The sequence below is a fragment of the Cornus florida genome, unplaced genomic scaffold (assembly GCF_030987335.1).
Source record: "Cornus florida cultivar Cherokee Brave unplaced genomic scaffold, ASM3098733v1 CherokeeBrave_3.0.0_Hap2_Chr11, whole genome shotgun sequence".
Classification (NCBI taxonomy): domain Eukaryota; kingdom Viridiplantae; phylum Streptophyta; class Magnoliopsida; order Cornales; family Cornaceae; genus Cornus; species Cornus florida.
The window spans coordinates 50,242,692-50,264,088 of NW_026775581.1; the positions used below are offsets into that span (position 1 = coordinate 50,242,692).

At 35.2% G+C, this 21,397-nt stretch overlaps 2 protein-coding genes and 1 non-coding gene across 3 annotated transcripts; all 3 read right to left on the reverse strand.

Annotated features, from left to right (window-relative positions):
- Positions 1–2,334: 2,334 nt before the first annotated feature.
- On the reverse strand, positions 2,335–3,407 carry LOC132284654 ((+)-cis,trans-nepetalactol synthase NEPS1-like). Its single transcript, XM_059786778.1, has one exon. The coding sequence runs from the start codon at positions 3,309–3,311 to the stop codon at positions 2,532–2,534; it is 780 nt and encodes a 259-aa protein (XP_059642761.1). The 5' UTR covers positions 3,312–3,407; the 3' UTR covers positions 2,335–2,531.
- A 7,247-nt stretch (positions 3,408–10,654) lies between these two features.
- LOC132281060 (short-chain dehydrogenase reductase 4-like) lies at positions 10,655–11,436 on the reverse strand. Its single transcript, XM_059782796.1, has 2 exons — positions 11,306–11,436; positions 10,655–10,937 (listed from the first exon to the last, which is right to left on the reverse strand). The coding sequence occupies exons 1-2, from the start codon at positions 11,434–11,436 to the stop codon at positions 10,655–10,657; spliced, it is 414 nt and encodes a 137-aa protein (XP_059638779.1).
- Positions 11,437–14,938: 3,502 nt separating this feature from the next.
- On the reverse strand, positions 14,939–15,047 carry LOC132287438 (small nucleolar RNA R71). The gene has a single exon (XR_009473024.1). It is a non-coding gene; the product is annotated as a small nucleolar RNA R71 (small nucleolar RNA).
- Positions 15,048–21,397: the final 6,350 nt, after the last annotated feature.

Here is a 21,397-nt window from a genome sequence, read left to right on the forward strand (position 1 = left end):
TAAAATAGCTTAGAGAGAGGTGAAAAGATTTTACTCGTTTCTTTATCTAATTTTTATATTACTTTAATTTTATCATATAAAACTAAAACAACAACCCACAAAGCAAAGCAAAACTAAAGTGCAAGTAGATAGAGTATGAAAGATGACAATTTTTAGCACGGAAACCCTATTGAACCAACCAAGTCAGGAAAAAACCACATAGCCTCAAGTGAAACAATTTACTATTTCAAAGCAAAGTACAGTAGATTTTGACTCAAACTCACACTCACTCCGCTCCACCAAAAACTAATTATTGAACTTATCTCTAGCTTTGTCACTCTCCTGTTCAAATGATCTAAGTTTCAGGCTCACTCCCTTAATCCTTGTAAAAGGGTTGTTGATAGAACACGAACACTCTATGAAAACTTTGTTCCTTTCGTAACTCAATTGAAACCTCCTTTTAACTTGATTTGAATTCGTAATTGAAGATTAAACCTAACTTCTGAATGGTATGTACCTTTGAATTTTTGGTATTGATCAGATCAGATTAAGAACATCACCCTAAATTACTCATGTGTATTTCAAAAATATAAAATCAGATTTCTCTAAAATCTCTCTTTCCTAAAGCTCCAACAATGATTTAAAATTTAATCTATGTTTTTCTTAATTGAAACATATTAGGGTTGGAGTTTTGAGAGGTTTATATAAACACGAGAGTTCTCAAAATATATGGAAATATGTTTTAAAATCGTACAAGGATTTCACTGAGAGTTTTGGTGCAAACCAGTAAGTAAAAACGTTACAAAAAATTGAAATCCCGCACATTCAGGAAAGTACAACTGGTTAAAAAATTCCTCTAAAACACATTCGGTAAAAGTTTAACATGTTGGACAAAAAATGCAACCTGTTGTACTTTTGCAGACTTCAAATTTTTCAATAATACCCAATTTTCTCAAGTCTTTCCCTACCAAACACTAAATATCTCATTCATATATCTTTTCTAATTGATATTTTCATCGAATCGAATTATGCGTGCATTTGTTATTCTACTTTCGATATCGAGACTCAAAGTAAAACCAAAATTACAAATTTATATCTCACAACTTTCACACCACATCCGTATTGTGCAACTCACAACATAGGTTTCTATTTCAGGAGCAAAAATAATTATAAAAATGTTAAAACATAATATAATGAAAGTTTAAACAAAGTTCTCCTGTCATTAAAAATAATGGATTTACTTTAAACCAAGACAAATGGAAGAACTTTAACTAAAAAAAAAAAAGACAAATGGAAGAACAATAACGTTCAGGAAAAAAAAGGCAATGGACATCAAAGCTTGTTTTAGAAGCAACAACTATAATTTGTTCACAACTGAAATTTCTTTAACTTTGTCGATCAATTTAAGCCAAACTATTGATGATTGAACTCAAGATTGGGTTTGGTTGGTCCTTGGCAAATCTCACTAAATTTCTTCAAACGGTGAGAAAACGTGCATGATGTAGCAGGATTATAAGACTGGTTATTCATTTTGGTTCAAACATGATTTGGCACAACATTCTTGGCTTGGCATGGAATGTGGTCCCAGTGCTGACTCCTTAGCACATAAGAATTAATAGAAAGTTGGTGTAGGACACACATGCTTATATGCTCCACACCACATTTGGTCTGATAGGATGTATACTTTTTCATTTATGTCGTGGCACAACCTTACACACAAATAAAAAATAAAAAAAATAAAAATTACTCACTAGCATAATAAATTATTTTTATTATGTGACCGATATAATTGGTTGAAAAAACAAAAAAAACTAAATATTGAAGGTATAAAAAGGTCTTTCTCAAATCAAGAATACACCATGACAAATGATCCCTTAAATTGTTAAAATTTTGTATCCATGTCTTTAATTTATTACAATACCTACCTATTCAAGAATGAGTAATAGTTATTAGTATCAGTAGGCTGGTAGCGGATAAATGAATTTTCAAATTTATTCTGATTCTATTAACGGATCAGTGATCTAGCGGTATCAATCTCTGTAATACTACCTCCATCCTATAATAATTGTCCAATCAAAAAATTTTGATTCATTATTACCTTTTATTTTTGAGTCATTTGAGATAATTTTTAGTCATATTCATTTGTTAAACTTATATAATATATACTACCTATATCCCATATTAGATGTCTATTTGGATAATTTTAATTTACAAAAATTGTGAGTCAGTTTTTTATGCGGACAACTAATATGAGACAGAGGGAGTAGGTTATTTTTAAAAGTAATATATTAATTTTTTAAATAAAATAATTATTATAAAATAAATAAATGGAAACTTAATTTGAAAGAACGGTAGTAGTACAATTAAAAGTGACAATAATACCTTAAATTAATGAAAAATTACCAACATCGAATAAGTTGTAGATTTATTATATCAACAACTTATAATCGGGTAACTTCACTCGAATAAATAATGCAAAATACGAAGAAAAAATACACGGTGATACAAATATAATGTGAGACTAAGACCCATATGATCTACGAAGTAACCAATTACCCACCCACTTGAACGCCGTCGACGATGAGGTCGTGCCCGGAGATGAATGCGGAGTCATTGGAGGCAAGGAACAACACTGCTTCAGCAACATGTTTCACTTTCAGTGTAATCCCTTTCAAGCTCGAATGAGGTTCATAAATCTTCTCTACCTCTTCCACCTCCTTCTGGTAAATCTTGCACGTCAGGGGTGTCCCCACCCCACCCGGCGACACACTGTTCACTTTTATTCCGTGCTCCCCAAGCTGCCGGCTTGCTGACCGGACCAGCCCAACCACCGCGTGCTTTGACATGCAGTAATCTGTCCGTTTCTTCTGACCTCTACTACCAGCCACGCTCGCCGTGCACACAATACTGCCCCGCACGCGCCGCTCCACCATTACACGCGCCGCGTGCTTCACACAGGCAGCCATGCCGCGCACATTGACTGCAAAGAGGCGGTCGAATTCCGATAAGTCAAGATCGATAACGGTCTGTTCAGAGGGACTGATGATGCCTGCGTTGCTAAACATGATGTCGAGCTGACCGTGAATCTGGACCGTTGATTCCACCATGTCCTTGACTTGGTCTTCATACCTTACATCGCAGTGGACGTAGGTGCATTTTGGGCCAATGGACTCCACCACATGCTGGCCTCGTTCGTCTTGGATGTCGGCGATCACAACCGCGCGTGCACCGTGATCAGCAAAAAGACGGGCCGTTTCCTCACCGATGCCGCTCGCTCCGCCGGTGATTATGGCTACTTTGCCCTCTAGTTTCTTCATTGCCATTTCCATCATCTCTGAGTCAACCAAAAGAGAGAGAGACCACTAGTTCATGATAGGGTCAACAGTGTAACCTCTTTTTTTTTTTTTTTTTGGTAAGTACAACAGTGTAACCTTTGTGCTAGTTCTTTGTTTATAAATATAATTCACGTGTATTTTTCTTACCAAACACATACATGGTTAATAAGACAACTTTGAAAGGAGGTTATAACTAAGAGAGCAATTTTATGGTTGAAGAAAGAGAAAAGTTGTAGTCAACATATACGCAGAAAATTAATTTTATATAGGGAAAATTACATATACATGGAGTCAAAGTTTCATATTTACTTAGAAACTGAGTCAAAGTTCCATATTTCTCTAAAATGGATTGCTGAGTTGGCACATGGTTTTTTACTGTTTAAAACATTGTGGTGCCTAAAATGCCCTTCCCTAACAAAAAAGTAGTACCTTCAGTGCAAAAAAGTAGTACTTTCAGTTCAAAAAAGTAATACCTTCGGAGAAAAAGTAGTACCTTCGCGGGTGTTTAAAAAACATGGTACCGGGACGCCAAAAAGTAGTACCTTCAGTTCAAAAAAGTAGTACCTTCGAAGAAAAAGTAGTACCTTCGCGGAAGGGTATTTTAGGCACCACAATTTCTAAACAGTAAAAAACCATGTGCCACCTCAGTAATCCATTTTAGAGAAATATGGAACTTTGACTCAGCCTCTAAGTAAATATGGAACTTTGACTCCATTTATATGTAATTTTCCCTTTTATATAAAATAATTTCCTAAAGATTGCAGCAACTTTTGCCGCGTCCCGTTGTTTTTATGCTCAAAATCTACTACCTTTCGATTGTTGATGCTATCAACTTTTCAAGCACTAATAATGTAAAACTTGCTGATAGCTTTGGAGAATGTTTGGACCGTGAATGGGTCAAACGGGCACACTAATCAGGTTTTTTTATTTTTTTATTATTATTATTTTTTAAACTAGTTTGTTTTGAGCTAAAAAGACCCTAATCTTATTGAAAATTACCTAACTCGCAAAAATGATCTGCTGAGGTATGGTGCCTTTCGACCGAATTCAATCGTTTAGAGTTCAGGAATTGCGTTTTCTCAATTTTGAATATTTTGAAATTTTCATTAGAAGACTAAACGGATTCGAATTACTTTTCTTTTTGGTTTTTAGTATTTAGGTTTTTAACTTTATTTTTATAATTTTTGGAAAAAGTTAAATTTTGAGCAGTTTCCTTATACTTCTAGTTTTCTTATTATGTTTTAAGGTTTCTTTTGTAGATTAGTTTTTTTATTATTATTATAAATAAATGTATGGCGGAGCATTCATTTCAATTATCAATACAATATCGTATTTTTTTGTTAAATTTCTTCGACTTTGTGATTCAAGTTACCTTACTTTTTGAATTCAAAGTAACCATATTTCTTATGAATGATACACACCTTTTCGCTACGTCAACTAATGTCTATTATAATTTGTTTACATACCCTAGGAAAAGAGGAAGTGTCCATGCTATCTATAGGTGGATAACCTGATGCCACCCAATGATATTTATCGGTTTGGCTTAGGAGTGAAGAGGTCTCAACTGAGACTGTAACCAGTCACAATTAAGAACGCAACGAGTAGGACCTTGAGATATGACCTAGAAGGGGGTGGTGAATGGGTCGGTTCCCACATTTTTGTTTATGTTATGACTTTAATATAAATTCACTCAATTCTTTTATTCTCTTTTTAATGCGGAAGATAATATATCACAGATATATTAATTTAAATATTGATTGGTGAATTTATTGTTTTGTATTCAGCGATCAATTAAGTGTATGGCCCTTAATCATATAATTAAATTAGAATTAAATAAACAAACTATATTTATTTAACTAAATAAATAAATAAACTATCTCATTTATTAAATAAATAAATAAATTCTCAACTAGCCCCTAGTTGATTCAAACCAACCAATTAGTGATATGTTAAATATAGTTTAATTGTTTTTATCTCTTTAAGCACATGCATGCCATGATTTCATCATGGTAAACCTTTAAGAATACATCATTAACATAGCAATATATATAAGCAATTAATATGTACAGTAAAGTAATAGAGATAAAGACTTGCACACTGGATATACGAGGAAAAATCTACCCCAACGGTAAATAAAAAAACCTCAAAACTTGGCACCGCCAAGAAAATCACTATGAAGAAAGAGATTACAACTAGTCCAGTTCAATCACTATGAACACCAGCTAAACTCTAGACTCAGCAAGATACCAAACCATCAATGCTCGTTCACGTTGCAGTTGCTTACTCCATCCAACCCCTTATTACAACACTTCAAAAAATCTCCAACTATCCATCAGCCAATCCATCTAACTGCTACATGATCCCATTTATCCACATCAATCCCCCATGCATAAATTCTTCACCTCGGACTCGTTGCATCAACCAATCTGACCACCACTTTGTTTCGGTTTTATTTAGCTTTGATAGTAGCACTTCTTGGCCTTGCGTTGATGTTAAACTTTCAGCTCATACCATAATAATATTATCAACACAATGAATACAACATAATCAACATGTCTAATGCAGAGTATATGATATGTATGAATGATGCAAAAACAAAATCACATGATACATAGTGTAGGATATATATCAAGTGTGGTGCGCGCCCTCAACTCACATAAGAAATATCTCTCACACAAACTCTCATATGGATATACACAAGTAGAATTCTCACAGAGAACATTCGTAGATAAAAAATAATAATAATCAAGAAAATAATGTTTTTGGCGGGGTTAAGCACTCTAGGGTTGTATAGACTTAATGTTTGGCACTTGTGGCACACGGTCTGTCCTTTTAGACCTTGTATATATAGAGAACGATACTTATTCCCTACTCAAATATCTTGATCTATAAGTAGACTTGTTTTCCAAGTCGTATATTATATAACAATTGAAAATAAAATATAATATAAGAAAATATAATTCTAGAAGAATATATCATGTATACGTATCTTTTCTTCTAAAAAAATATTTTAATCTTGACATATTAAAATATTAAAAAAAGATCGAGTAAACTCAATATGGAAATTAATTTTTATACTTAAAATGTTTCTATCAATCTTACTGATGAAACCTTCGATCGATCGAGCATGTATAAGTTCGTTCAATGCCCTTGGCGTAGTCTATCGATCGAAGTTGTGAAGTTGTCGATAAATCGAGAAGTGATGGGATCGAGACAATTACATCTTGTTATTTTTTACTTCCTTGACTTGTGAACGACATAAAATAATTTAGCACATGTTTTAATCATTGTAAAACGTGTCAGAAGAGTCTGGAAATATATTTTCTTGATACATACTTATATATAATGTCTAAGGTAACTTAGAACTTAACAAAATATTATGAATGCAATCTTTTAGAAAATATTTCCTTGATACTTAAGAATAGGCTAAAATATCAATATGAAAAATATTAATTATATTCTTAGCAAAACTGATGTTACGCAATATTTACCTTCTAAATATTTTAGGGAAATATATATATATATATATAAAATAAAATAAAATACCATATGAATTACACTATTCACCTAATAGCATATGATAATGAATAATATGTACTCATGAACCTAAATGGTGATAGATGAAATTCAAGTCTGACTCTTACATTAGAAGCTCTTACTTGGAAAAATTAAATAATCACCCTTAGAAGTTGATATTCTGACTATTCTGCCCCTCATAGTAGAACTCTAGACTATTTTGCCCTTGTGATGGTTCTTGGACTACTTTGCCCTTTGAGGCAGAATTCTGGACTATTCTACCCTTATAGTAATTCTTGAACCATTTTGCCATTTGAAGAAGAACTTTGACTAAATTGCCCTTTGTAGTAGTTCTTTGACTGATTTGCCTTTTGTTGAAGATCTTGGACCTTATTACCCTTTCGATGTTGCTTTCTTCAAACAAATTTATCTTCACACTTAAATCATCTAACCTATTATATTTCTATCTCACTCACTAAGCATATAATCATTAAATTACAAGAGTGAGTTTTATACTACGAACTTTACCAATTACAATATTAGAATTGGTAAATTCTTATCCGTCCATAGTTTAAAATAAATATTAATGGTATGATCAACAGGCATTTATGTGAAGTTAAAGTCTAAATTGTTTTTAAGATAAAATTATATATATATATATATATATATATATATATATATATATATATGTAAAAGAAATGTAATGGTCATTATAACTCTGGATAATAAAGATTATATTCATAATTTCTGATGAGCGCTGAAAAGTGCGTATTAAACCCCTTAAGCTTAGGTATTCTAGTATATTTATCTATCTTACTTTACCGTTTTAGATTGATTTCGTGTTATTTTCATTTTTAGGCACTTATCCCGAAAATAAACTAACTCAGCCAAATAAGAGCAGAAATGAAGCAATTCTGGTATGAATCAAAGAAATGAGTCAAGTGGAAGCAAAAGGTGGAATTCAACATCTTCGATCGATCTTAGATCAAAGTTCGATCGATCCAATATGATCGATCTCAGCACTTCAAGATGGATCTAAGCCATGATGACATTTTCAGAGATCTCAAAAGTTCGATCAATCCAACATCATTCTTCGATCGATCGAACTACCTTGTCCTTATCCAAATGATTGATGTTATCCAGTTGTACCACCCTACCAACCACTTTTGTCCTTTTCACAAAAATATCTTCGAAATATCTCAGATTTGTGTTTATCCAAAAAGGCGCCACCATTGAGGATCGATCCAACTTCAGTTCGATAGATCTCAACTATGTTCGATCGATCCAAATCCAATGTTCGATCGATCGAACTTCCTCTAGTGCGAAAAAGTTTAATTTCCAGCTCACAAAAGTTGTCCTTTATCCAATCATTGGGGAATATTTTGTGCACAACCCCAGCTCATTTTGTGTGTAACTTGACCTGCCTATATATAGAATATGATACACTTTTTGAAAGGGATCCATCTATCACAATAAAGGCTATTCTTAGGGAGGAAGAAAGGAGGAGAAGGCTAGAGACACAAGCTTGGGAGCTCTTCATCAACCAAGGAGTAGATTTCTTCTATGGAGCTTGCCCTTGAGGGTTGGAGAAGCATTGCCATGAGTGGCTAGCCATCCTCTTGGGGCTAGAGTTAGCCCCAAGCATGCTTTCTAAATCTTGATTTTGTGTATTATTGAGGGATTAGTGTTGTAATACATGTTTTGGCACTTATATATATATAGATCTTGTTTATTCAATGATTTATGTGGTTTAATATTTCCAATTGATCATTTCATTTTATCCATATGTCTATGTATGCTAGAATAGATGTTCATATGTTTGTCTCTATTTCTTGTGTTATTGATACATATCTATGTGTATTAATACCATAGATCTAGAGATTGTCAAAACATAATGCTTAATGGAATGCTCTTGTAGTTTTCTTGATTGTTCATGCTCATTGCTTGATGGATTGTGCCTCTCCCTTAGTTTAATTAATTTAATTTCATGTCATTAGCTTAATTGTAGTGTAGTGGTAGTATAGTTGTTAGATGGGAGGACAATCCATGCTTGTTATTTGATGTTCCATACTTTTGAATGCAAGTAGCATATGTCTATAACCTTGTAGTGTATTTGGCTTGTGAGCTTAATGAAAGGATTAATGATTTGCTAGATATATTGTGCTTTTCACATGCTACTTAGACAATATATACTTAATTGTTAGATATATTGTGCTTTTCACATGTTGCTTAGACAATATATACTTAATTGGTCATCCTTGCTAATTGAATCAACCAAACACACACACACATCAATATTGCAACACACATTTCCCTCATCAGTCACTTGTTAAGGGTGTATAAAAGTATTGTTTGGTGGTGACCTCTAAACCCCAAGATCTCTCTCTCTTACTTACTCTTTATTGCATTCAATTATTTAGTTTAATTTGCTCTCTAGTTTAATCAACCAACCAACTATTTGTTTGATCACTCAATCTACTAACCCTAATTGTAATTCCTCAAGCTAGTACGATAACTCAATCCCTTGAGATGATCCCTTCTCACTCATACTACATAGTATAGGTGTTAAGTGGTTTATAAATTTAAATTATGGTGCCCACTTGACACTAATTTCCAAACTCAAAGTTTTTTGCATTGTTTTGTGCCATCACCGAGAAAGCCACCAATTTCTTTCTTTCTTTCTTTCTTTTTTTCTTAGTTTACTCATACATACATGCTTCTACAAAGGCTTGAACCTCTGACCTTCCTCTAAAAAGTAAGGGCCTAATACCGCTAGGCCATTGGTTAATTTCTTATTTCCTATATATACACATCAATATTTTGCCGCCTGTAGTCATTTTGTCTAGATGATATGATCTCGAGGTTGAATAAGATTATGAATAAGAGTGTTTTCTTTTCAGTATGAATGGGAATTTTTATTTATATGTTTATGTGAATCGGACTATTTCCTTTTCTTTTCTTTTCTTTTCTTTCTTTCTTTCTCTCTTTTTTTTCCCCTCTAAAGAAGCAACCGAACGATATTCATATTTATCTCATTTTCTTTTTTGTTTTTCAAAGAAGCAATGGCTATATTTTTCTGAGTTTTAAAATCATGTGCAACACATTTAAAATGAGCTTAGTTTTTAAGAAATTCGTTTTAAAGTGAATACTTCAACAACTAAATAATGACAAAATAAACAGCAAGTGAAACCCTAATTGGTATAAGCGACATTGTTCTTATTCTTAATAACTAATCAACTACCCATTTTGAATATCAAAAGGTGATAGTCAAGAAGTGAATCCACCATCCATGACCAGGTCGTACCCAGAGACAAATGAGGAGTCCATGGTTGTCAAAATCCCGATTTTGAGTCGTAAAATCGCACGATTCTATGATTCAAAATCCAAAATCGATCCAAAACTTAACAAAATCGTTCAATTGGTAGAATCGAGGGTAGAATCGATGAAATCGTACATAGAATCGTAGAATCGCGCGATTCTATGCGATTCTATCAATTCTACTTGATTTTTTGTTTGAGACCCTTTTTTTGTTAGCTGGTTCCTTTTTTTGATGGTTGGGATACAAAATAAGAAAGCATCTTGTAAAGGGACACGATTGGAGGCTCACCTGGCTATGAAGGAATGGCCATCACACTTTGGTTGGAATTATTTTTCCATTCTGATTTTTATTTTATAATATATTCAGACTTTAGAATTATTATTGTTATTATTATTTTAGTATTTTGGCCTTATTATTGCTATATTTTACACATATTATTGTTTATGTAACTAGTTTTAATTATTTTTTTACATTTTGGTAAAATCTTACGATTTACGATTTGATTCTACGATTCTGATTCTACGGAATCCAAAACGATTTTACTTAAAATCCTGATTTTAACAACCTTGGGGGAGTCATCAGAGCCAAGGAACAACAAAACATCTACAACATGTTTCACTTTCAAAACAATCCCTTTCAAGCTCATAAAGGGCTCATAAATCTTCTCCACCTCTTCCACATTCTTCTCATGCATCTCGCACAATAACGGTATTGCCACAGCAAACGGCGACACACTATTTACCCTGATCCCATGTTCCCCGAGCTGCTGGCTCGCTGACTGGACCAGCCTAATCACCGCTTACTTCGACATGCAGTAATTGGTATGTTCTTCCCACCTTTAATACCCGCCACACTTGCCCTGCACACAATGCTGCCCCTCATGCCTCACTCCACCATTACACACGCCACATGTTTCACGTAGGCGGCCATGCCGTGCACGTTGATGGCAAAGAGGCGGTCAATTTTCTAGAATTTGAGATCCAAAAGCATTTGATCGGAGGGGCTTAAGATGCCTGCGTTGCTAAACATGATGTCGAGCTAGCCATGAATCTAGACCGTTGATTCCACCATGTCTTTGACTTTGTTATCATCAGCAACATCTCAATAAACGTAGGTGCATTTTGGGCCAATGTACTCTGCCACACACTGGCCTCACTTGTCCTGGATGTTGGAGATCACAACTGCACGTGTGCCATGATTGGCAAAAAGTTGCGTCGTTTCCTTACTGATGCCACTTATGCCGTCGGTGATTATGGCTAGTTCTCCATCTAGCTTATTTGAGCACATTTATGTCATTTTCTAGTCACCTAATAGAGAGTCGGGGAGAGATAGACAAAGAGCACAGTTCCTTATCACAGGGTTAGGGTTAGTAGTGCAGCTTTTATATAGTTTTTTTTTTTTTTTTTTTTTTTTTTTTTTTTTTTTGGGTACGTAGCTTGTTAGGGTCCACCCACGATGAGCTATAACTGATAGGCTTAAGGGAGTGGATAACATTCATTGTTTGTTTGAAATCCTAAACGAAAGGATTAATTTTAGTACTATATATAAAAAGACATATGTTGTGTGGAAAGATTAGGTTTTCCTTGTGAGTGATTGGGGTAAGTGAAGGGTTGAGGGTGTTGAGTGATATCTCTGGTTGTAATCTTCAATCCTTGTACATTTTACAATCTACCAAAAATCTTGTTTTAGTGGACGTAGCAATGATTTTAGGTGAACCAGGTAAAACTCCTGCGTGTGATCTGGTTCTGTGAATTATATAGTTGTTTGCTGCGTGGGTTATTGCTTTATTTCCCAATAAGTGGTATCAGAGCTATAGGATTACACACATTGTTTGATACAAAATTCTTGATCTAGATTTTTCATTATAACTTTGGTATTGGATGTCTTGGGCACTTATGACAACCATGTGCAAAAGAAACTGATGAGTGCTCAAATGTGACGCATTTTTAGCACCTAAGTTAGGGTATTTTAGTCCATTCATCTATCTTATTTTCATGTCTTAGATACTTATTTGTATTTTTGCCTATTTCAGGTTAATAAAGTTCAAACAGGCTAACAAGAGCCATTTAGTCCAATTTTAGAGCTAAGGAGCAAAGTTGGAAAGAAGCCAAGGAAATGCACCAGAGGAGCTTCGATCGATCGTAGAATTCTACAATCGGTCGAAATGAGGCGGTGTCAGCTCAACCAAGTGGATAAGGCCAAAGAAGATATTTTCAAGCCACGTTAGCTTCGATTGATCGAAGCTGAGTATTTGATCGATCAAGAATCTTCAATAGATCGAAGTGTCTGTTGGCAGTGTGCTGTCTAATTCCCAAGAGCGTCGATTTCTACCTAACTTGAGTAGCTGCGAATTTCCTCCAATCATATGCTATATTTTTTACTTGGTGCCTACTCAAAGGGCAATGTAATGAATTAATTGAACATCTTTCAATTTTATCTTGTAATATTCATATAGTAGATATTTTTCCTCTCTAGAACTAGGGTTTTGGGAAGAAAGTAAGGATGAAGATGATGATGCCAACCTCTAAGCTAACCCTTGAGGGTTCCATAACCACTACAATGAGTGGCTAAATCATTCACTTCAGGCTAGAGATAGCCCCTAGGCTTGCTTTATAAACCTAGCTTTTGTATATTTTTGGGGATTTTAGTTGTAATAGATGTTTTGATCATAAATAAATATAGATCTTGTGATTTCTACTTGATTTGTATAAATTAATGCTTTCAATTGATCATTTATTTCTATCCATATGTCTATGTATGCTAGAATGGATGTCCATGTGCTTTTCTCTAGATTTAATGAAATTAATGCATGTCTATGTGTATTGATGTTGTTAATCTAGTGATGGTCAAAACATAGTGCTTAATTGAATACTCTTGTGATTTATTTGATGGTTCACACTTGTTTCTTGATGAATTGTACCACACATTTAGTTTAATTAGTTTAATTTGCATGTCTCTAGCCTAGATATAGTGTAATTGTTTTAATTTCTTAGATAGGTAGACAATCTATTCTTGTTCCTTGATGTTCCATACTATGAATGCAAAGAGTACATTTCTCTAGACCACTATTGTGTGTGTTCTAATTGTGGTTTAATTGAATAGGTTATGGTCTCATTTGATAGGTTGTGCTATTCACTAGATTGATTAGAAAATCTATACTTATTTGCCTTCCATGCTTAGTTTTCAATTAGAGACACACACACACATATTTTATAACTAAAATGTCTCCATTAATTTACAATTGTTAGTGTTTGGTGAAGTGAAGCTTAATGGTGAACTCTAAGTCCCAAGTTCTCTCTCTCATTTATTTTCCCTCTAATTTCTAGATTGCTATTTACTCACATTGTTTTTAATTAGACTTAGTTTAATTAACTCAAACCCCTCTTTGATCATTCGACCTACTAATCCAACAATTGATTCCAAAGCACAACTCATTTCCCTTGGGACGATCCCTACTCACCCTTACTATATTTTAGTTAGTAGTGGTAGTGGCATTCTATAAATTCAAACTTGGCCACACTACACACCCTCAATTGCAACTTTTGTGCTTTGATCCGATGACACACCAAGTTTTGGCGCCGTTGCCGGGGATTAGGCAACGCCGTATTTTGGAAACAATTAGGAATTAGTACCCTTTTGATCATGTTTTTATTTTGTTTTATTTTGGTTACTTATTGTGTTTGTTTTTTATTGGCTAGGTGCATTGAGCCAATAGAAGTAAAGCAAAAGGACTCTAAAGCAAAGAAGCAAGAAGCCAAGCAAAGCTAAACAAGAGCACAAAAAGCTCAAAAATAAAAATTAAAAATTGCAAAGCAAAGTAAGGCAAATAAAGCTAAAATTGAAAAATCATTTGAAGTTGCATAAGGACCCTTTATGAGCTTTTCTAACTCTCTCTCTAGTTAAATCATGAGCCCGTTTGGAGGCAAGTTTTTAATTTCTTTGATAGATCGTGAGCTCGCGTGGAGGCAATTTATTTTTCTTGCATATTGTTCAAGCATGGGAGTCTGGGAACATTATATGTGGAGGTTTGTTAATTGATTTGTTGTGGAGTAGAAATGATTGTTACTTGTTTGTTTTTGTTCTATTTGTGCATACATGATCGTAAGTTGTTAAATCCTACTCTTGTCCCACTTAATTTTCATCTTGAATCCATTGTTCATAATCCTAGGGGAAGGGTTAGCTCTCATCACTCCATTTCATCAATGAAGGACATTAATGAGGACCATGTGGAAGACCTTGGTCACATCGACCAATAAGGTATCCACCACCCTAATGTGCATCATGACAATATTCAAGTACCATTGGGCATGTCAAGACCTTTCATTCCATAACAACAAGACCAAGTTCCATTGGGAATGCCTTGACCAATTTTTGTTCCACCCCCACCTCCCATTGCTCAAGTTAATCATAGCGTTTATGTTGAGCCTCCAATTATGAATCCTCCTCTTGCTTTAAGAGATCATTATGTGCCAAATGAGTATAATGCACCAACATGCATTCAACTTCCTCCTTTTAGAGCACATAATTATGAGAACAATCCAAATGCTTCCTAACTATCATGGACTTCCAAGTGAAGAACCTTACAAGCATTTAGATGAGTTTCTTGAAGTATGTTCAACCGTAAAATACACGGACATGCCGGAAGATGTTTTGTAATTAAAACTCCTCCCTTTAACCCTTAAAGATAAGGTAAAATATTGGTTCAACAATCTTAGACCTTTTTCGATAACTTCTTGGGCAGAAATACAACAAGATTTCTTGAAAAAGTACTATCCGGTTTCAAAGACCAATGTTATCAGAACTTCTATATGTGAATTTTCTCAAGGGGATGGGGAGATGTTTCATGAGGCATGGGAAAGATTTAATGACTTGCTTAGGAAGTGTCTACATCATGACATTCCTAAATGGCAATTAGTTCAATGCTTCTTTGAAAGTTTGCCAGATAATTACAAGGGTATGGTTGATGTATCTATGGGTGGTTCTTATCTTGATAAGCATGAAAATGATGTTTGGCAACTATATGAGAGCATGAATGAGAATTCAATACATCGATCTTTGTCATCTAAAAATGGTAGAAATTTAGGTGGAAGGAAGAATGTTGGCTTATATTAAGTTGACAATTCCAATGACCTAGCCGCCGAAGTCAAGTCTTTATCTCAAAGGTTTAATCAATTTTTTATTAACCAAAATTCGGTGAATCAAGTGTCTTCCTCCCCTAATCATGTTCATCATCCATCTAATGAATCATGTATGACTTGTTCTAATGTTTTACATTCTCCTTCCAAATGTCCCCCATAGACATGTGTAAAATGAGCACCATGAACAAGTGAATGCCGCATTTGTTAATCAAGGGAATAATCCCTATGGCACACATTATAATCCCGGGTGGAAGAACCATCCGAACTTCTCTTGGAAAAGCCAAGGGGAAGGGTCAAACCCTCCCCAAGGTGGTTTTCAAGGTAAGTATATTTTGCCCACAATGCAAAGCCAAGGTTCCCAAGGTTCTAGATCATCTTTTTAATCATCACATGGAAACCAATTTTCAAATTCTCATTTTCCTAATCAATCATCTTATTCTCAAGGAAATTCTAGGAGTCCCACTTTTAAGGAAAAAGTGTTGACCGCTTTAGGTACTTTGGAAGCAAATACCCAATTGCTTCATTCTCATTCCCAATCCATTGCAAAGCTAGAAACCTAAGTTAAGTAAATAACTAGCACATTGAATGCTAGAGAGAAAAGGAAAATGCCTTTAAATCTACCACCAAAGCAATAATTTGTTGTGGAGACCAAATCCTCTTCGAAAGGTCCCACTCTTGAACATGTAAATGCGGTGACCACCTTGAGAAATGGAAGAGTGATTGACAATCAAATTGGTATTCACAATGAAGAGAGTGAACCGGTGCAACCAAAAGTTGACACCCGTCCCCTTTTATATTTTATTCCTCCTTCATTGCATGTGCATGACCCCTTTGTTGAGAAAGTTTTGAAAAATGATTTGAAAAATTCTTGTGATGACAATGTTTTGAAAAATGATTTTAAAAAAGTTTTTGAGCCAAAATCTCCATTTCCGGATGCTTTAAAAGGATCCAATTAAAGCAAAAGACCAAAGCCAATGAAATAATTGATGTGTTTTGGCAAGTGAAGATTAATCTTCCTCTCTTGGATGCAATTCGACAAATTCCGACTTATGCCAAATTTTTGAAGGATCTTTGCACCCTAAAGAGGAAGAACAAAAGCCAAGCATCAAAGAAAGTTATTTTGACCGAACAAGTGAGCTCCATTTTGCAACACAACATTCTTTCAAAATTTGAGGAACCTGGTTCACCCACTACTTCTTGCATCATTGGTGATCATGTGATTAACCGGGCTCTTTTTGATTTAGGAGCGAGTGTTAACCTTCTTCCATATTCAGTTCATATTAAATTGGGCTTAGGATATTTAAAACCAACGTCGGTAGTTTTGCAACTAGCCGACCGATCCATCAAAAAGCCCCTGGCTATTATTGAGGATATGTTGATTAAAATTGATAAATTCTTTTTCCCAGTCAATTTCGTTGTCATTGACATGGAACCGATTCTAAATCCCAAGAGTCAAATTCCCGTTATCCTTGGTCGTCCTTTCTTGGTTACCGCTAATGCCAACATTAATTGTAGGACGGGGATAATGAAAATTTCATTTGGGCATATGAAGGTGAAATTAAACATATTCAATCCAATCCCCAATTCCATGGATAAGCATGAAGATGTTTGTGTTGTTGAAAAATGCATTGAAAATGAATTTTAAAAAGTTGAGTCTTTGCTTGGCAATGAAAGTTCAAAATGTTTACCTTCTAAAATGATTTCAAAGGATGTTGTTTTAAAAACAAATGTTGAAAGGGCATGGAAGCCCAAGAGTTGCATTGACAAAGGACCATCAATCTCCTTTGAATCAAATCCAACAAGTTCTTTGGGGAACAATTTATTGGGTGGGATTCAAAATACCATTCACCTCGTCAAGGAGGGGATGCATTTCAAGATTATTAATCTGGGCTAAAAGAGCCCAGCGTCTTGCTAGAGACATTAAAGACTAGTGCATTCCGTAGGGTTTGACAACCCTATTCCTCCCTTATTTCTATTTTTATATGTTTTTGCATCGTCTATATATGAGTTGAATTGAAAAATCCGACTTACGGGCCATTTCCTGCATTTTGTACACTGCCAGTGAGATTTCGATCGATCAAACTCCAGTTCGATAGATCGAAGTCCCACTTCGATCGATCGAATCACCTGGGTTGAGGACCTTTCAAATTCTATTTTGATCGATCAAAGTTCAATTCAATCGATCAAAATCCATTTTGGATCGATCGAAGTTAAGGGTTTTATCGATCGATGTCCTTTAATCGATCGAAAATGCGTCATTTGAATTTTTCGAAAATCCCTTTGGCCGTTCAACTCCTTAGACCCTAATATATATATATTTTTTTATTTTCTTTCTTTCTCTCTCTTCTCCCTTATTTCTTTTCTTTTTCTTTTTCTTTTCTTTTTCTCTCTTCCTATTCATCTTCTCTCTCACCCAAACCCTAACCCATCTCTTTCTCTCTCCCCTATTCATCTCTCACTCTTACATAACCCACCTCTCATCCAATCTCTCACTCTCACATAACCCACCAACCACCTCCCTCTTCCATTTCCGGCAAGAGAACCGACCGGCCCAAGCTTCCCGCCACCTCCATTAAATTAGGCAACAAGGATTTTTGGACCCAAGGCCAAATCCCAGCATCTCTCTCTCCCTTCCTCTCTATTTTCCATCATATCCTTTATCTCCGACCTATTTAGGCCAAGGAGATCCGGTTCCAAGCTCCGACGAGCGTCTGAATTTTCCGGCGAGTCTCCAGTCGTCCTCTCCAACTCCGGCGAGCCAAAAAATTTCCAGAAACTCCTAAATCTCTCTGTTTCACTTTTCCCTCTTCTCTCTTGGGTCGGGTAATCTCCAAATCTTTTTCTTTTATTTTTATCTTTATTTTATATTTTGTTCTCGTTAATTTCATTTTTGTATTTTATTTTGTTTCTATTTTGTCTTGCTTTTATTGTTATTTTGCTATTTTGTGTATATACCCTTTGATATAAAAATGGAAAACAAAAAAAAAAATTGAAAAAAAGCAAAAACAAATAAAATAATAAAAATGCAAAACTTGTTAAACATAAAATTTTTAGAGCACTTACCTTTGGATTTTGGATATTGATTGTGATTGAATGGTGATGAGCATACTTGACTATTTTGGAGATTGGTTTGTGTTGATTTAGTTAGAAGGCAAATGGGCAAAAATTGAATTGGTTTTATGAATTGTTGTGGGCGGTGTCCCTTGTTGGAAGAATGATGGGATTGATTTGAATGTAAAGTTGATTGATTGTCTTGAACGATAAATGCATGATATTTGATGTGTTTTAAAATTTTTCGGATGTCCATTTTTTAGGGGAGACCATGCCCGATTTTCATAAAAAAATTTAACCTTGTTAAAATCCAATAAGGCATGTTGTTCGATTTTGAGACTTGAGTTGGAATTTGAAAAGGATGTTAAAGTTGATTTTGGATTGAAAAGAAAGAAAATTTTAAATTGTTTTTTTTATAAAAAAAATTTGAGATGTTGATTTGATTTTGTACTTAAATGGCATTGAAAAATTTAAATTGTTGCGAGCATAGTTCCATCTTGTCTTATTTGCTATTCTTGAATATGAAGTGCATGGATGTGTTCTAAGTTGTCTTAATTACCTGCAAGCATGACTTGACTTGAATTTGTGATTTTGAAATTAAAAATGCTAAATCTTGTCTTCAACGCATAAAAATGTTTCAAATGGACCTCTTTGAAAAGTTTTGATTGCTTTGAGTGCATTGTTTTGGTAAAATGATCTTTCATTATTAAAATACTTTGTGATCACATTTGTTGGGTTTCAAATGTTTAACAAGGGAAATTTTTGAACTTTGCTAGAAAAATGTGAAGTCAAGTTGCATGATTCCCTGTTTAGATGTTCATTCATTGCATGATTCTTGTCATGAAGTTTTTCTACAATGTAATTGAATGTTTAGACCCTAAAGTTTTCAAAATTCCAATTTTTCCCCAAAAGTGTTGAGAAATTCCAAAGTTGACCAAAATGCCCTTGTTTGAGTTGAAGCTTGTTCCATTTGATTGATTTCCATCCATTTGCATGTTCTCAGTTTCTTGGAATTAATTTCTGACCGAGTTTTGGAATATGTTTACTTGATCTTAATATTTATCTGTTAAATGCCATTTGCTTGATATCTTATACACTTGTGATCCATTCTTGATGACCGAGGTTCTTTCTAGTCCAAATTTTGTCTTTTAGATGGTAAGCTTCTTGTACTCTCAGTATTTGACCATTCTCTGCTTTATTTAAGCATTAGAGGAGGTCACGAGCTATGAGTGAGCATAGGATGTTGATTTTATTGCATTGCAGTACAGTGTATTTCTTTGTCTGGAATTGTTGTTATTTGTGCATCATTTTGATATATGTCATCTAGTTGCATACCATGTCCAGGATTCTTTCTTGAACTTGCCTATCATAACATGCCATGGATTGTAGTGTTTTGTAGCCGTGCATTTCACTTAGTCTTTATTACATGACATGCATGCTTCTTGAGTCCTAGGTTGACGTTTGCCATGACTATATGCTCCATGTTATCCTGTTTGCTCTATTTGATTTTCATTGTTGCACTTGTAGACATTTTTGCTTAGGAATTGATACGATGTCATCCTAGGGTCTACTTGTCATGTCATTGCAGCATCTTTTTGAATTTTAGGTTTGTGAATGCATGTGCATCATTTATGCACATCACAACCTATACTTGTCCTGTTGATTATATTTCTGCTCAGAATGTTCCATACGTGACTTTTCTGCCCTTTATGCCATCATTGCATATCTAATTTATCATGTTTAGTTGAAGCATGTAGAATGATGATCTTGAAGTTTTCTTAATCACTTATTGCACAAGCATGATCCTATTTGTCTATTTGCCATTTCTATCTAATTCAGGCATGTTTTGTGTTTTCTTATCAGTTGCTTACCTTATCTTATACCTATGCACTAATTTATACTTATGTTTTTACAGATACAACATAAAAGAAAGACTCTTACTAGAAAAAGAGTTCATCGAGCTCCACAGCCTCCATCTCCAGTTGTAGAGCCTTCCTCTTCATCTTCGGCATCAGTCCAGTCTGAGCCATCTTCCATGGACGTTGAGCATGCTATTATCCGAGAGGTCCCTACTGAGTCTTACACTAGTAAGACACGGGAGCCCGAGTACAGATTTGATAGAGACTTATTCTCTACTTTGGATCAGACCAAGTGGTCTTATGATGAGCTTATGAGGAGGGGCATTGATGCCATTATGACTCCAGCAGACACAGTCGTCTACCCCCGGTTGGTTGCTCTGTTCTACCAATGCCTCCGGATGGATTAGGATGACAGACTTCTTTTACACACGACCATTGACTGTCATGAGATCGGTATTTCTCTCCCAGCTATAGCTGCTGCCTTTCGATGCCCCCACACTTCTCCGTTAGCTGATGATTCTCAGGAGCCTCTATACCCTATAGCTCCACCTTTTCCCACTAAACCGACCATGGTGGCTATGTTATCTCCACATGCTGCATTTGAGGGGCACACCTTTGTAGACCGGATCGAGATTAATCCCCGGTATTGGTTCTTTAATTCAGTGTTGCACCTTAATGCATTCCCGACAGGCCATGGCACTCAGCGGAGAGAGAGGATCTTTCAGGCCCTATATTGTCTAAACCAGGGGTACTGGATTTCTATTCCTGCACTGATTTGGGAGCTCATGCACAAGTTCTGGAAGAACTTGCATCACACACACAGTACTAGAACAGAGACATGGCCCTTACCTTTTGGCCATTTAATTACTCAGCTGCTTCTAGACTAGGGGTATCAGTTTAACCCCGAGGAAATTCCAGAGCCTGATGCCGAGAGAGCGAAGAGAGCTTATGATTTGACCCGGTGGAATAAGACTTTTAATTCATGCAGTAAGAACAAGGCAAACAGGGTTATGAAGAGACTGCAGGCGCAGTAGCAGAGAGCAGCAGCATAGGCAGCCGCAGCAGACGATGCTCCAGAGGATGATACAGCAGATAGATCTCCCCCCAGACAGAGACGTCACATCACCACTTCATTTTTTACCTTCCAGCCAGATGTACCTATTGCATCTCAGCAGACTGGCCCTTCACATGCCCCTCATA